The sequence below is a fragment of the Coturnix japonica genome, chromosome 1 (genome assembly GCF_054131305.1).
Source record: "Coturnix japonica strain WE chromosome 1, WE-NBRP24, whole genome shotgun sequence".
NCBI lineage: Eukaryota > Metazoa > Chordata > Aves > Galliformes > Phasianidae > Coturnix > Coturnix japonica.
This window is the reverse complement of record NC_140663.1, coordinates 127956418-127971730: the sequence shown is the minus strand read 5'-3', so window position 1 is coordinate 127971730 and position 15313 is coordinate 127956418. Positions and strand designations below refer to the sequence as shown.

Sequence of the window (15313 nt, the reverse complement as noted above, 5' to 3'; positions counted from 1 at the left end):
CAATTTGCTACAATACTACTTACCGGAAAACCAATGAATCCTGGATCCCCAGGCTCCCCCTAAAGAAAGCAAAGAAGTAAAAAATGCAGTAAGCAAGATATACAAAATGAAATATTTTCTCATTAAATTTTCTCATTTGAAAAGATATTTTAAATAATCATAACATATAATCTATACAAATCTTTAAACACAGGCACATTCAATGAATATTTTGATATAATTTAATGTGTTTTATTGTAGATTGATTTTACACTTTCTACATATAATACAGTTGCATACAATATATTTTGAGAGTACCAAATTGACTAGGGAAGTGAGGGAACTTAGCTGTAAGGCTAAGATGGACAATGGACTATGTTCAGTTCATTCTGAAAGACCTAACCAGTAGCATAATCAGACATACAACCTTAGCTGAAATGCACAAGCTCATTTTTCACGAGTTGCATGGGAATTACCAAATCATTTTGATTCTCTTCTGAGTCACTGAAAAGCACTTAGAACATACTGTTTTCAGTGACCACATATTTTGACTGCAGTACATGTTGAAATGTTTTTGGAAATTGGATCCAAAAATGTTCTACTGCAAAGACTTTCCAACGTCCATAAATAATGCAGTCTTCAGCCCAGACACTTTCAATCATTTTGAATATCATCTTAACTTTTTCATATATCTAGTTAACTTGAGCTTAGTTAATGGAATAATCTGTGGAACCATTTCCTTTATGAAATGATACAGGTGCAAGTTTCTGTCATTGACTGCAAAATGCTTGAGCAGTTCTGCAAGCGCTATCAAGTATCAGAACCTAAGATGTTTCTGAAAATAAAAGATTCCATTAGAAAAAACATAGGCTGCTACAAGCATGTCAACAGATAGATATATTTTGGCACTCATCACTGGCACAACATATGTACAAATGAACTTAGCAGATCTATTAAGTGCACAGAACAGTTCAGGTGTAGGTTTTGTAATAAATCTGTCACAATTTTTACTCTAACAGTAAATGTAAGCACTTATTACTATCAGATATTTTCAAATTATAGAAAACTATACATATGAGAAAAGAAACAATAAAAAAAGAGTTTTATGGATTAGATAATGTAAAAGCATCCATAAGAATAGTTGGAGTTTTTAGTGTAACTAAATAACACATGGAGGCATGTTTGATCACAAGTCAACCAGACTCCTTCATGGAAGTTATAACAAAAGGGTGTTAAAATAGAATCATTTATTGGACAAAACTTGGACACAAGAATGACTTTGTCACAAATGATATAGAGGTAGCCATTGAATGAAGAAGATAATACCTGAATCACAACACTTGAACTTGTATTTAAAAGAACAATCTTAAAACATTTTTAAATTGACAGGTCTTTGTGTTTGCCCAACTGTATTCACAGTCCATCCAGAAAGACTAGATGTCCTTGCAAGTGTATGGACGTTACTTCCATGAATATCAGATAGGCTTTGCTGAAATCAGAAAGCAGAAGCTACCAGGAAGAACCTACACGAAACCTAAGTGGGTCTCTGGGAACACTGCATCCAGAATGTGAGGAAAACTCACATTCTCATTCATTCTCATTCTCAACTCACATTCCAGAATGTGAGGAAAACTTACTCTCCACCTGTTTTTAAAAACTTGCATGCACTGATAATTCATCAGTTCACAGGGACTGCACACATACCCGATGTCGGCTGGCGATATCTGGCGGTAGCACATAGGGCTCCCCCTTCTGGCCCTTTGGTCCTTGAACTCCCTGGTTGTGAGCAAAAAGAGGGTAAAATCTCATATTGTCTGTGAACACATCATCAGTTAAGAGTAATAAAAAATATTTGTAAGGCTTTTCATGAGTACGTATGTGTTACTGTTTAAAGGTAGAGACTATGTTTAACTCTGGAAAATTGTAATTTATAAACAAGTAGGAACCTTCATGGTCTATAAGAAAATGGATTTAAGATACATGGGGAAGAACTCCCTGTTACAGTGATATTATAGGATCACATCACATCTAGAGCAGCAGCTCATCAGCACTGACATATGGGCTAGTAAATACAGGAGCTCCAGTGCTCACCTTAGCACGATCCTACCTACTGCTCCACAGAAAGCCAGTATATTGGGTATGAAGTAGGGGAGAAAAAAAGTTACTTTCATAGGGAAACGTACAGGTTTTCCTGAAGTAATCTCCCTGTAGGACTTATGTGACAAGTATAACTCTGAGCAGACCCATCAGCCCTAAATATTATGGGGCATGTCTATGGTAGGTCCACAAGGATGCTTGATGCTCTGCTGGGCCAAAAGGGATCTCCTGTTCCATTTGTTTCCAACACATACTTGTACGAAATTCATTTCAGTAATGATCTTCGCTTCAGATATTTATTTGCTGTCAGCTACTTACAATGGTACCAGGGAAACCAGAGTGTCCTGGTGTTCCTGGGTCACCTGGGTCACCTACTGTCCCATTACAGCCATCATGACCTGGCTTCCCCCTTGATCCCGGCTGCCCTGGATGACCCTGTTGAGGAAAAAAAAAGTGTTTATCTATCCATCTGTTTCTAGTTTTCCTTTTCCTGTAGTCACACAGTATTTAGACATTCTCACATTAAGCCCAAGGCTTGGATCCATGGGAAACTATGATTTTCAAAGAAAGAAACAGACAGTGCCTTTTTTTAATATAGCTGCAGCTTGAACCATATGCCCCAGACAGCATGAGTAGTGAAGGACCTTTCAGAAAGGGTAAGAAAGCTATGTTCAATACAGTCTCTGTTAAGCAGAGAACTAAGCCAGATGAAACTGCTGTGCAGGGAGTCACCAAGAAATGGATTTGTTCAGAATTTCAGTGCTTCACACTGGAGGAGTGGGAAGAAAGGTTCATTACCGGCTTTGAATTGCTTCCAAGCTAGGAAAAAAATCAGTGATGCCTTTGGAGCTTGGTTGAGTGCCATGATGAAGCTGTAAGTACAGAGATGGGAGAGACTCAAACCAAGGGTGCTGAGGGCACTGCAGAAGATCCACATTGAACCTCTGAGATACAGGAAAGCAGGGAAAAGTTAATCCAGCCTTATAACGGGTTTCCACTGCAGTACTGATGTTCATCTTAGTTGCAGTTACTAATGGTTTGCATTGGGATTGATGAGAAGCAATTCTGCCCTTGATCAGCTTTCTTCCAGGGGGTTCAGTCAGGAAAAACAGAAACTAACATAAACAGAATATATTTATTTCTTCTTCGCTGCCTAGAGCAGGTTTTATCTTTGCTTCTGTATTCTGCATTCCTCACTAAAGAACAGACTTGGGCTTCTCACCATCTTCCCTTGGTCTCTAGCCCCATACCCTAGTACTCTGCTGTTACAGTTCATATAGGTTCCTATCTGCCTTCTGATGGTCAGTGTTATGTCTTGGCCTAGGAAAAATGGTTGGTGACCATAACCAAATAGGAAGGACAAGGGGCTTGAGGGCAGAGTGTGCAGGTTCAAATAATATCTGAAGGTATTTACTCCCAACAATACAATTGAAGAGGTTGTGAAAGCAGGACTAAGGCAGAAAACTTTCTCAGGTAGCAGAAGTTGTTCAGACATAGTAACACAGAGCTTTTCAGGAGGGTGATATAAAAACAACTCAGTACAATGTGGTGATGTAAATGAAATTATAGGCTACAGAAGTGTGTACAGGAATGGGAAAGAGGGTCTTCTGATTTTCTTTTAAGAGTGATAAGGAGAGAGAGGAGAGAGGAGAAAGCGCTGAAACTCAATACAGAGTTTTTCAGGAAACAAAAAAGGGTGAAAGCCGAGTGGATGTGGATGTGTGGGTTGCAGAGCAAGGCCCTGGTGTCAGGGAGCACTACAAAGGAAACCCAAGCCTGGGAACTCTGTCCAGGGATTCCAATGACTCAGATTTCTTTGTTATTTTATGACACAAGATGTAAAGAAGTGTAAGCTGGGAAAATACTGTTCTGTGAACTTTACCCGGTTTTCCTCTTTGAATGTTTCAGATTCACGGACCTGGACAATTTGTTCAAAGTTAGGTACTAAACAGTTTTTTTAAGACCATCTCATGCATGCTGCATAACAATAGTTACAATTATTGGTTTTTCTACATGCTTTACAGCTCTGAAATAATTAAGGCACAACTCAGGGGTGTCCTTCGCTCACAAGCCTGAGATGCAAAGTACTTATCTCACACGTTGTTCCTATAAAAGAACATACTTTTCTGGGTAACCTCTAGGGACACAGGGAATTTCCTTCCTTTTTTGTCCTTTCTTTAACAAGGGGATTTCTCCATAAGACAAAGCAAACCGGACCTTGGTTATCAGAGGGAATGAGCAGGAGCACAGATTTTATCCTGTTGCTGACCATCTGCATTTCCACTTACTTCAGCAAATGCCCTTAGCTTAGCAGTGTGTACGTGGCTGATACAGAATTCAGACCAGACACATTAAAGTACAATGGCATTAATGCAGTCAGCCATATTGCAGTTGGTGGTTTCCTACACAGGAAGTAACCGGCTACTTACAGGAACGCCATCTGCCCCTGGGAAACCAGTGACTCCTCTTTGCCCCTAGAGTAAAACAGCACAATTAGAACCATGTTCCTTCCAGTACTTTGCTCATTAGCTAAAACATCTGATATTCAAAAGTTACCGTTTCTCCTTTGGGTCCACTTATTCCTGGATGTCCTCTTTCACCTTTGTGACCTTTAGGACCTTGCAGTCCTGGGATCCCCATCAATCCTGGTGGTCCAGGGAATCCCTGTGATCCAAGGAGTCCTGGCTGGCCCTGATAAAAGTAATAAAAAAGCATTTATTTAGGAACAGTTGAGATGCATGAAGCTGGGCTGCAGCTCAGCTTCCACTGCTCCTGCGGTGGATCCAACCTCTTCAGAGGAAATGAAACATGGAATCTCTTCATTCCAGTAGACCAAATGCTTTGATGAATGTATCTGGAGACACCACACAAAGAAACTCCAACAAAGTGACTACATTGATCATGACAAAACCAACATGTGGAAATGAACTATCGGATCAATATTCACTACTTGAACATTCATTGCTACAATATAAAAAAAAGTGTTTTTTTCTGGAATAAGGAGAATGACTGCTCAAGAGTGATTCTCACTGATATACAACATAACCAGTTATGCTCTGAACAGTTAAAATACACTTAACCGTGAATTCTGTTTATTGTGATATTTCTTACGAATGGAGACTGATATTTAATGGCATGAATTTTAGCCTGTCTGGGACAATGCTTCTGTTTAACCCTGGAGCTTGAAAGTAATTTGACACATATGCCATTAGGGCACTCACACAAGTTGAGGGCTCCCTGTCATTAAAGGCTTCCTTCCAGCATTGGGTTGGTAGAATGGCCTTAATGACACTCTTAAGGCCACTTCAAACATTGTTAAAAAATGATCCTCTGTTGATTGCCAACATCAGAAGGCTCATCACGGGGAGAAAAATCACTCTGAAATAATACAATGGTGGTTTAAGTAATGGGTCTGTGACAGTACGTCTGAGATCTGTGAACTAATGTAACTGAAAACTGTTCCAAATGTAGGATCACCAAAGGCACATATGTTTTTATGCTCTGGGGTACTCACTGCACTAATGACACTAACAGTAAATTGCCACAGTCTTTTCTGAAGAGAGGTGCTTAAATAGCATCATTTACCAAAACACTCTAATTAAACAGATTCTAATTAAACTATTTTAAAAATGAGATTAGATTTTCACAGGCCATTCTGCAACAGTGTCAGTAACTCACAAAGTGATAAGTACAGATATGCATTTATACAAATGAACTGATACAAATGTAACATTTTGGGATAAGATATATAGCACAGTTGCATAAAAATAGTGCAAAATCTATCATACCCCACCTTCCTAGAATAACTTACTTTTTTTTTTTTTTTTTCACTCACATCCATGCCTGGAAAGAAAGATCTAAAAGGTGCACCATTTGGATGTTCTATGTCCAATTCCATTTAATGCTTTTGAGATGAGAGGAATAAAAGAGGACAGTGCGAAGACTGAAAGAAATGAACCTGAAGATATCGATTTTATTTGTATTCAGAAAGTAGCAGTCAAGTCAATGTACACTACTTTCTGATTTTATGCAAACTTTTATGCTCCTAATGAGGGGTAGCCCCACATGGGACACAATTTAAAGATTTCATTTTCAACAATATCTTTATAGCTACATTTTATATATGCTATAGTTGACTTATCAGAAAGTCCAAAATAAATACCATGACTTAAGCACAGTGTACTCCTAGTTAAAAAAACAACAGAAAAACAACCTATTTTCCACACCTGTTTTGTGAAAAAATGCTGTAACTACAGTTTGAGTAGGTTTTTATATTTCAAGGCCCACTGAATTACGCCAAACAAGTCCACCCTAAGGAGATGAGACAACCGAATTCTGTACAAAACTCAGTGAATTTTCTTTTTTTCTTAAAAAAAGTCTAGGACTGAGCCAGTATAAAGAATGAAATACATGTAGTTCTTGAGGGTCGAGCCACCAGTATGGATCTCTGACATAGTGGATCCTTTGCTATACTGTTGCAATTGATTTGACAGAACTGATTGTTTAGGAGCATTGCCAAAGGACACCATGGATTTCAGTGTTTGAGCTGTCAGCATGAAAGATAATCTCTCCTGTGCTTACAACCAAGCACAACTTAATACAAGTTCCCGACACCTAAAGTAAGCCTGCTCATGGGGATTACGGATGTTCAGCGGGCCAATGTCTTTCCATTCATCAGTTTAATAAATAGAAAAGAAATAAAGACACACACAAAATGTGTTAATCCTGTTGGCAGGAGACATACACATCTGAGTAAGTGGCAGCTCATTTCCTTACGCCAGTCACAGCTGGCAACTGCAGATGCACATTTCTCTATCTTAGCAATTTTTGGTCTTTTAAAATCAGTTAATCTCTAGAAGTTACCCCATGGAGGTGCAGACCCATGTCTAGAACAGCTAAACTTTTCTTAGCTACTTGCCTGAAATAGAAAGCTGTTGATTAGAAGCACCAGAATGTGTAAGCTACAAGATTGGGAAAAAGAAGCCTTTCCTGAAGCCACTTTTTCTCATCTACCTTTAAGTATAATGGGCTTGAGAGAGTACAGATGAGTATATACCATGGAAATGCCTTTTTAAGGGAAATAATAGGTATCTAATTCATTTTAAAAAATGCAGATTTTTTTGCAGCATATCTATCCTTATGCAAATATCCAGTTAAAATATTCCATCATGCCTATGAAGATGTAAAACTGAAATAACATAAGATAGTTTGTCCTTCCCTTACACCCAGATCTGGAAAGGAACACTTAACATGAATATGATGAAAACATATCCTGCATACTTGCAAATAAGAGATATACATTATTCAAATTCAATTTTAGATATCTGAGTTCAACTTGATTTTGAGAAGTTCTGAAAGTAAACATTCAATTTCCTTCCACAAAGAAAGAAATCATGGATTCTGCATACTGAACAGGTGGCATTATGTGGGACACAGCTGCCTCTCTGAACTGTGCATCAAATATCACTTCCACTGGCACCCTCATCTGGTAGGAAGAAATTAGTAAACAAGGAATGGGAAACCAGGAGAGCTGAGCAATGCCAGCCACTGCCCTCCCCCCCAAGCCTTCCTTGGTTATAGTTGAGGAACTAGGATTGATGTGGATGGATTATTTAACATTATTTGCAATAAAGAGATGATAATTGATCCTTCTGGAACTACCATGAGGCTAGAGTCGGAGCTGAAGAATTAGTTAATATCATGACAGTTTGTGTAGTTCTTCAGTCAGTTAGTATCCCGGCTTGTTAACTGAATTAGCTTTATTAACCTTAGCTAACTCAGATATGTCAGTTTCTCCTCTGCTCTCTTTATGTTAAATCTTTTGTTGAATAAGTGTGTCCCTTTTTCATTAGCAAATGACCTTTGAACATGCTCTCTTTTGCAAGGGTCATTAAGGAGATTTAAGCAAAGACAATCAATTTGAAAGGTTTAGTCAAATAAAGCATGACTCAATTATTAGAGTCTGGAATTCCCCTGTGTGAAACATGCCATGCATGTTAGTGCTCTGGTTGGATTACTGGAAATCAGAAATCCTAGAATATTCTCCAAGGTCACAAAATGATTTTGGAATAAATTATCAGGTTAAAAAAAGAAAATGGCATGCATAGGAGAACGTGATGACCCTGGATGTCATATTTCAGATAACTCACAAAGCACTTCCTCTGGTGCTCTCTTTTCTTACATGATAAAACAATGCAGAGATATGTTCTGGCCCAAATGACTCTCCAGCAGTAGACTTTGCATGTTGCTATGGGAAACCAGAACTCTTCAAGTATCCAGAGCATGGTGTCATTGCCATTTACTGCCACAGGACTTACAGGCCAGGACTGTGAGGTTTACGGTATTCCCTGGCAAAGAATATCAGAAGGAGCACGCAAGAAGAAAAGCAAAAAGTGGATGGATGGTCTATAAGATATTCATCCTTATGAACAAAGAGTCTTACATTCCTCTTTGCTCTTGTTATAAAACTTCCTCTAACATTCAGATGAATTTACAAAGCTGCCAGTATCAGGACATACTCCCAAAAAGACAGTCCCTGCCTTGCTCCTCCTGAGACTCCAGCTGACTGGAAGAGGTCTCATACAGTCCCTGCGGCCAGCACAGCCATGTGCAAAAGCTATTTACAGGGAGGAGCAAAGGTCAGAAATTTAGGAAGCCTGGAGGAAATCTTCCCAGAAAATATTTGCAGTGTTGTATATACATCGTCCCTTGTCCACTGACGTGCATGAAAGAAAATGCTGTCAGGGTTGTCATTGAATTTAATAACTGTATTTTGCAATTCAGTCCCAGTGGACTTAAGAAGATCCTGAACAGACTTTTAGATCTGTACTGAATGTTCGTGTATTGCAGCTTGAACTTTAATTTCCAGTTCTTTTAAGGACCAGCCAAATGAAAGAGATGTCATGTTGCAATACTTTCTTCCTTCCATTTTACTGCTGAATTTACATGCTCAAAGGAAGGTGTGCTAATTTTGAGAGCAATCAATTTTATGGGGTGCTATAGAAATTAAGGCACAATGAACGACAGATCCCGTTCCAAAGGTTTTAAAATGCAAGATTGATCATCACGAATTGCTGATAAACTCACTTGCCAGTGTTTAGATATAAAGAAAGGAGAAAAGGAGTCATTTGCAGGAATGAAGAAATGGACAAAACCAGAATCACGGTGGAGCTTCACGGTCATTGAGCCCACATCACTATATTATGGACTTTTATTTTGTAACTGCTTCTGGTATATGGAATGTGATGATTCAGTATTCCCCATACGAAAATGACCCTTGAAAGGACATAATTTATTTAGCAGTGGACAAGAAGAAAGGAGGTTAATTCCCTGACATTTTAGAAAGGTCATCTGTGAAAGGACAAGTTCACTTCCTGCAGGAAGGGAGATCTGACTGTGATGGACAAGAGGGAGCTGGAGCTTTCGTAAGAGAGCTCACTCTGGCACAGCGAACACAGAGAATGGATGGGTAAAGGAAATGACAGCAAGAACCTAGATGCAGTCCCACTAGCCAGAGACTAAAACTAGCAGAACAGAAAGAAACTCACCAGGGAATAAAATCAGTTTTAGGGAAAATGGGCAAAATTTCAGCTGATTAAATGTGTGATTCTCAGAAAAGTCACAAAGGAAAGAAATAGAAAAGGGGTTTTTTTGCTAGTAAAATGAAGAGCATGGGGTATAACTTTAGGGAATCTGCAGTTCACTGAGTCAGCTTTCATGGAAGTGGGCACATTAAAACAGTCATTGAGTCTGACTGGGAATGGATGGCCGTAGTGCTCCTCTCAACTCAAAGGAATAAGCTCATAAACCCAGTTGTGGTACAGAGGACGAGATGGGCATATCATATGATATTTCTCCTCAAGTGTGAATCCAGGAATTTCTGGACTGAACACATTAGAGTGCTGTGCCAGGAATACTTTAGCCATGGGGCTGCACAGCTTTAGGCTGAGAGGAAGAGATACTGCACGGAATATCCTGCTCTAATAAAATAATGTTTCTTTTAGCCACATTTTTCAGCGATTACTGAAATAAACAGAGCTTAAAACACTTCGCCTTCAAAGCTTTCCAGTGTACAAGCTGGTTAGCAGACATATTAGTGCAACTGTTTGATTTCTAACTCCTCAAGGCCGTGACAGTGTCCCTTTCCTGTAGCGGGCAGCAAGCCAGGCCTGCAGGTAGGGGAGAAGGCAACAGAAGAGGCAGGTTTCCTGTATCACCAGACAGAGCAGCATGGCTTCCTGAAGGGCCTATGCTCACACTTTATTTCATGTAACAGAAGGGCCCAGTCCTCTCAGAGGCACAAGAAAGCTTTCCTGAGCATGGACAAATCTTTCTCACGTGCTTCAGACTGCACAGTATCCAGTGATAAAACACGGAGTGGCAGCGACAGCAGGCTTTGGAAACAAGGCCACAGCCAATGGTTATTTCTAGTTTTAATTTATCTTTCCCTTCTTTACAGAAGGGTATTTCGCTGAGTTTCACATTCCAGCTCATTTTCTCAGAAAAAAGCCTTTCTTCTCATTTGTTAAAAAGCCATTTTATTTATATCTAAAAGTAAACAAAAAATTATAAAGTTCACTTTAAGTTAAAAATAACTAAAAAAAAAAATGAAGCTAGTTTGGCATGGTAAAATTTGCTGTTCTTTCAGCTGTATTGTCTGGACCTGTGACATTTTCTCTCAGGACAGCAGTGACCGAATGACATTAATGTTAATTCCAAAGTAGTGATTCAGCTTGCAGAAGGTTCTTGTTTTTTTGGCTTTTTTTTTTTTCTTTCTTTTTTTTCTTTCCTTTGTTAAGGGATAAACATTAAGTCTTCTTTAAAAAAAGAACTATGAAAGGATTCTCTTCACCAGAACCACAGTCCTTTTTTGTAGTCGGTAAAAGTCCTTTTTTGTAGTCGGTAAATGAAATAATTTTGTTCTGTTTTCTGTTCCCACACTTTGATGAATTTGTGATCTTCCAGAAAGTCTCTATGTCACCCAAAAAGATAAAACAAGCATAAACGAAAACATGCATTGGAATGTCGGTCAAACACTCAAAAAGAACCAGTTAAAAGTTTCTTCATGTCACAAAACACATACAAGCACATGTCAGAAATGCTTTCTGTGTTTTGCAAAGCTGCTGCAGAAAGAATGACACTGGAACCACCATCTGCTTTAGGGAAACATCAGTAAGGGCAAGTCTAGACAAAACTTCTCTAGTGTTTCCATGCCAAGTCTTCAAAAGGTCATTGTGTGGAGGAAAGAAGAAGGGGGAGAAGACAAGAGTAGGAAGCAATAGGCAAGAAAGAAGGGGCTTTTTTATCTGTAGAGTCAGTGAGGAGATGATAGCTCTGAAGTCCAGATTGGCATCTCTGCTGAAGTGTGGATACACAAAAATACTATAAGGTGGACAGCAATCTTGGGTTTAGGCCTGCAATGCACCAGATACCTGGAAAGCCTGCCTACTTTCATCTTGCTGTGCAGTACGTATGAAGTCTCCTACCACCATAGCACCACTGAGGAATCAGCTGTAGTAGGGTCAGCATGTATGTCAATGCTAGCTGTAAATAAACATCCTAATTTCCTGGTAATTTACTGGCTTGGCTATATAGAATCACAATTGAGATGTATTAGCAAATATACTATCTGGAGATATGAATTATGTAGTAGGATTTGTAAGGTCTTGAAAGGGATATGTATATATATTATATATATGTATATATAAAGGGATATGCTTATATATATATATTTTTTTTATAAGAGGATTGTATTTAATGAACACATTCATCTATCTACATTCAGTGTAGTCACCCAGAAGTCCCTTCAAGTGAAGGTGGCATCTTTTGGCATGATACAGCCTAATGCAGATGTTCAAACTTGGTCAGATGAGTACACATTCAATGTACCAGTTTTTCTTGACTGTCTATAAGAACTTAGGTCACTAGCGCAAATGTGGACCTCTATATTGTCGCTTTCTAGACTGAGCAAAAAGGTAACATCCCAATATATCAAGCTTCAGAACTGTATATTTGACAGTTAGAATGAAGAAATAAGCTTGAGCATGACGATCATGCTGCTTGAAAAAAAGAGCTGGATATAAATACTGAAGTTGGCAGGCAGTGATGCAAATCAGTGGGTTTTTCTTGGAAGTTCGAAATGATTCAGTGTAAAAAAGTGATCAGATGACGATAATGACATGTACTCAAGAACATATTAATTTATTCCAATTATATCATCTGGCCTCTACCTTGCTTGCTTCCTTTCTGGTTACTCAGACACATGTTTCTTTTAGGCTAGTAGAAGTTACTTAAACGTCACCACTTCTCCAAAGCTTCTCAGCTCAGTTTCTATCATCTTTTTTTAAATAAGGCTAAAATTCTAACTACAGAGACTTTGCTAAAGTTTTTGCATGGGGAGATCATGAGGAAATCTTCATGTATCAGAAGAGTGAGCAGAACTGGATCTGGCCTCGCTCTGTGTCAGGTACTTTGGATGAGCAGAAGACTGCAAGTGTGATTAATGTCATTTTATGCAGGTAAAATGGAGAGCATCAATCTAACACAGCTATAAAACTAGAAACAGATATACTTCTACTGGCATGCAAATATTAGTTCCAACTAAAAGCTGTATTCAAAGAAGAGTTAACTAAAATAACTTAGAGATGCTACTTTGAATCAAACACATGTAGTGGAGTTGAGATCATGAACTACTGATGTTTTACAGAGCACTAAAGTGACACTGATTTATTTTTGCAAACATTCATTAGCATTTAATTAGTTGGAGAAGACAAGCTTTTAGTCAACAAAAAAATTCACCAGAGAGGAAAACCACCTTGCCAAATTTGCTCTTCCAACCAGGCAAATATTAAGATGAAGGGTGTGGAGCAGGAGGAAGCAGGGAACTCCCAGTTACGTCGTGACAGCTGCTGTATCATGCTTACACAAAAGCGCAGAATTTGGTTATGGTACCTATCAAATGTTTGACTGAATATTTTGAGGCACAGCGAATGCCTGACATTTTTAGCACAATGAGTATGTTTTCAAAACAGAACAAAATTCTGTTCATTCAGCATGAGTTTTGACAGGATTACAAAAGCCAGACTCTTTCTAGGGCAACATGCAAAGCATGTTAATTCTCTAAATCTGCTAGTATCTATACTTAATCTTTTATTTTTTTTTCTAATTCTTCCCACTTGTTTAATTAGAATTACAATACTAGAATCAGATGTTCCTTATGCCTTTTACCATACCACAGCCTATGTAAAATCCTACAGTCTAGAAAAGAGTGGTGGTCCCTTTTTGCGTAGTGGTATGGCTGCTGTTTGGCCAGCCAGGCTCCTAGAGATGAGACAACAAGCAGCACCTGCTCCTATTGGAACATTTAGTAATAGACCCGAAAACCGATCTGCCAGCCCAATTGTTTTCAAATGGCTTTTGGTGGTGTGTGGGAGTGTTCTCAAGATCTTAAAATTCAGGAAGTTCAACACAGATGTTTTCTGTCAGTAGGCGTTGGAAGCACCAATAGTAACATCTGTTCACTCTTCATATTTGTGAGAACATTTTTTTTCTGTCCAAAAACCATTCACTGTTGAAATTTCTAAATTGTGCAACTGGCCAAAATGTTAAGCTCATTAGGCTCCAAGAGTTTAAGAGTATGTGAAAATTAAAAGCCCTGCAGGAACTCAGTCTATTGCATGCCAATTTTTCCATTCAGTGCTCCTCTTCTGTTTAAACAAAACTGTAACTATTTTTGTGGTGGGAACAGCTATCATGATCATCTTGATCATTCAAATATAAGTTACTACTGGCTATTTCAGTTGTAGAAAGAAGATGAATCTCTTAAAGAGGCTGAAACTGTTTTAGTAAGCTTTGTGTTAAGATACCTTCCCAACCCAGGAGTCCAAAATATGCCTCCGGCAGTCTGTACATTGAACTCAGTGCTCCCTCATGCTCCATGGAATGTGCAGTTTGGGATGGTCTCCGAGTTCCCAGGAAGGCCAGATGACTGGCTCTGAACCACCAGGAAGGACTGGGGGGTTTGGGCCAAATGTGTGCAGCACTCTGAAGAGACATTATTGATGAAGAATAAGTGACATCTATTTTTCTCCTAACAATTCTGGCCAGATGGGTCTCATGATCAACGGGGTGCTGTGAGATCATCTGAAAGGAGTTTGAACAATTGTTTTTTTCTACATGATTTGTGAACATTAATGTAAGTATCAACATGGACAGTCTACAAATTTTGTCAACTGAGATTATGCTGAAGCCGGCTGTTCAGACAGTGTACTCTGAACCTACAAGAACCTTAGGTCTTCCAGTGGATGTCGCTTGCTAGCATCACACTCTAACACAATCACTTTGATGGTGAGTCTGGCTTCTCATTGGGTTTGTCTACAAAACAATAAGTAGTCTATGAGAGGTCCTACCATACTTAGATAGTAAGTGGAAATACTGAAACTGTCAGCTGTTTTCTTTTATATAACACAATTAAGCTTCCTGTCTTCTGCATATGATTTATGTCTTACAGTTTGACAGTACCAGAACTAGAATCAACTAGATATAAGGAAGCTAACTGATCTGGGAAAATTATTATTGCAACTTGTATTGCAACTTGTATTGTACTTGGAGAAGTCTCACAAAAGGTTTTTTTGAAAGGTTGTTTTTATTTTTCAAATCAGAGTCAGAAGAGTGAAAATATTTTCCACTGAATACTGAAGGAAATAGTTTTACATCATGTTGAAAAAATACTTTTTTAGTGCAAAGTAACTTGTAAGTGCTTTCCAGAAGATAGACAAGATAGGAATGTTAACTTGAATAGGAAGGTATAGTTCTGCTGATCCATTATGAAATCTAATTTTTCCATTACACTTGGTTTGAGGTATCCAAGTGTGCCCACACATCTCCTCTGGATTCCAAAATCCCATCACTCATGGGAAACTTTCTGGAGAACATCAGTAACAGACTGACTGTTCTACAGCTGTTCATGCAGAAAGCCTATTTATTATTTCAAACACTGATTTCAAAATCAACTGGAAATTTTTAAACCTTTCACTCTAGACAATGTGGGCTACGTAGTTGTTTCACCACAAGATCAGAATGAGAATCAGAGCAAGTCACTCTTTTCGATCCTTTATTCCTTTCTAATCTGCAGATACTAAGGGAGTGAGAGTACTATTGAACTGTAATGCCAAATTACTTTTCCTTGAAGTAGATGCAATTGGTTTGGCAGGCTCAGGAGAAAGCTAAGGTTGTTCTC

General features: G+C 38.6%; 1 protein-coding gene across 3 annotated transcripts in view; it reads right to left on the bottom strand.

Annotated features, from left to right (window-relative positions):
- The window catches only part of COL4A2 (collagen type IV alpha 2 chain), a 130194-nt gene that overhangs the window by 40069 nt on the left and 74812 nt on the right, over positions 1–15313 (bottom strand). For all 3 annotated transcript variants that reach the window (XM_015851419.2, XM_015851420.2, XM_015851421.2), the window contains exons 5-9: positions 4633–4767; positions 4506–4550; positions 2395–2511; positions 1684–1755; positions 24–59 (exon numbers count right to left, since the gene is read on the bottom strand). In XM_015851419.2, coding sequence (XP_015706905.2) covers positions 24–59; positions 1684–1755; positions 2395–2511; positions 4506–4550; positions 4633–4767 — 405 coding nt within the window. The remainder of the gene's footprint in view (positions 1–23; positions 60–1683; positions 1756–2394; positions 2512–4505; positions 4551–4632; positions 4768–15313) is intronic.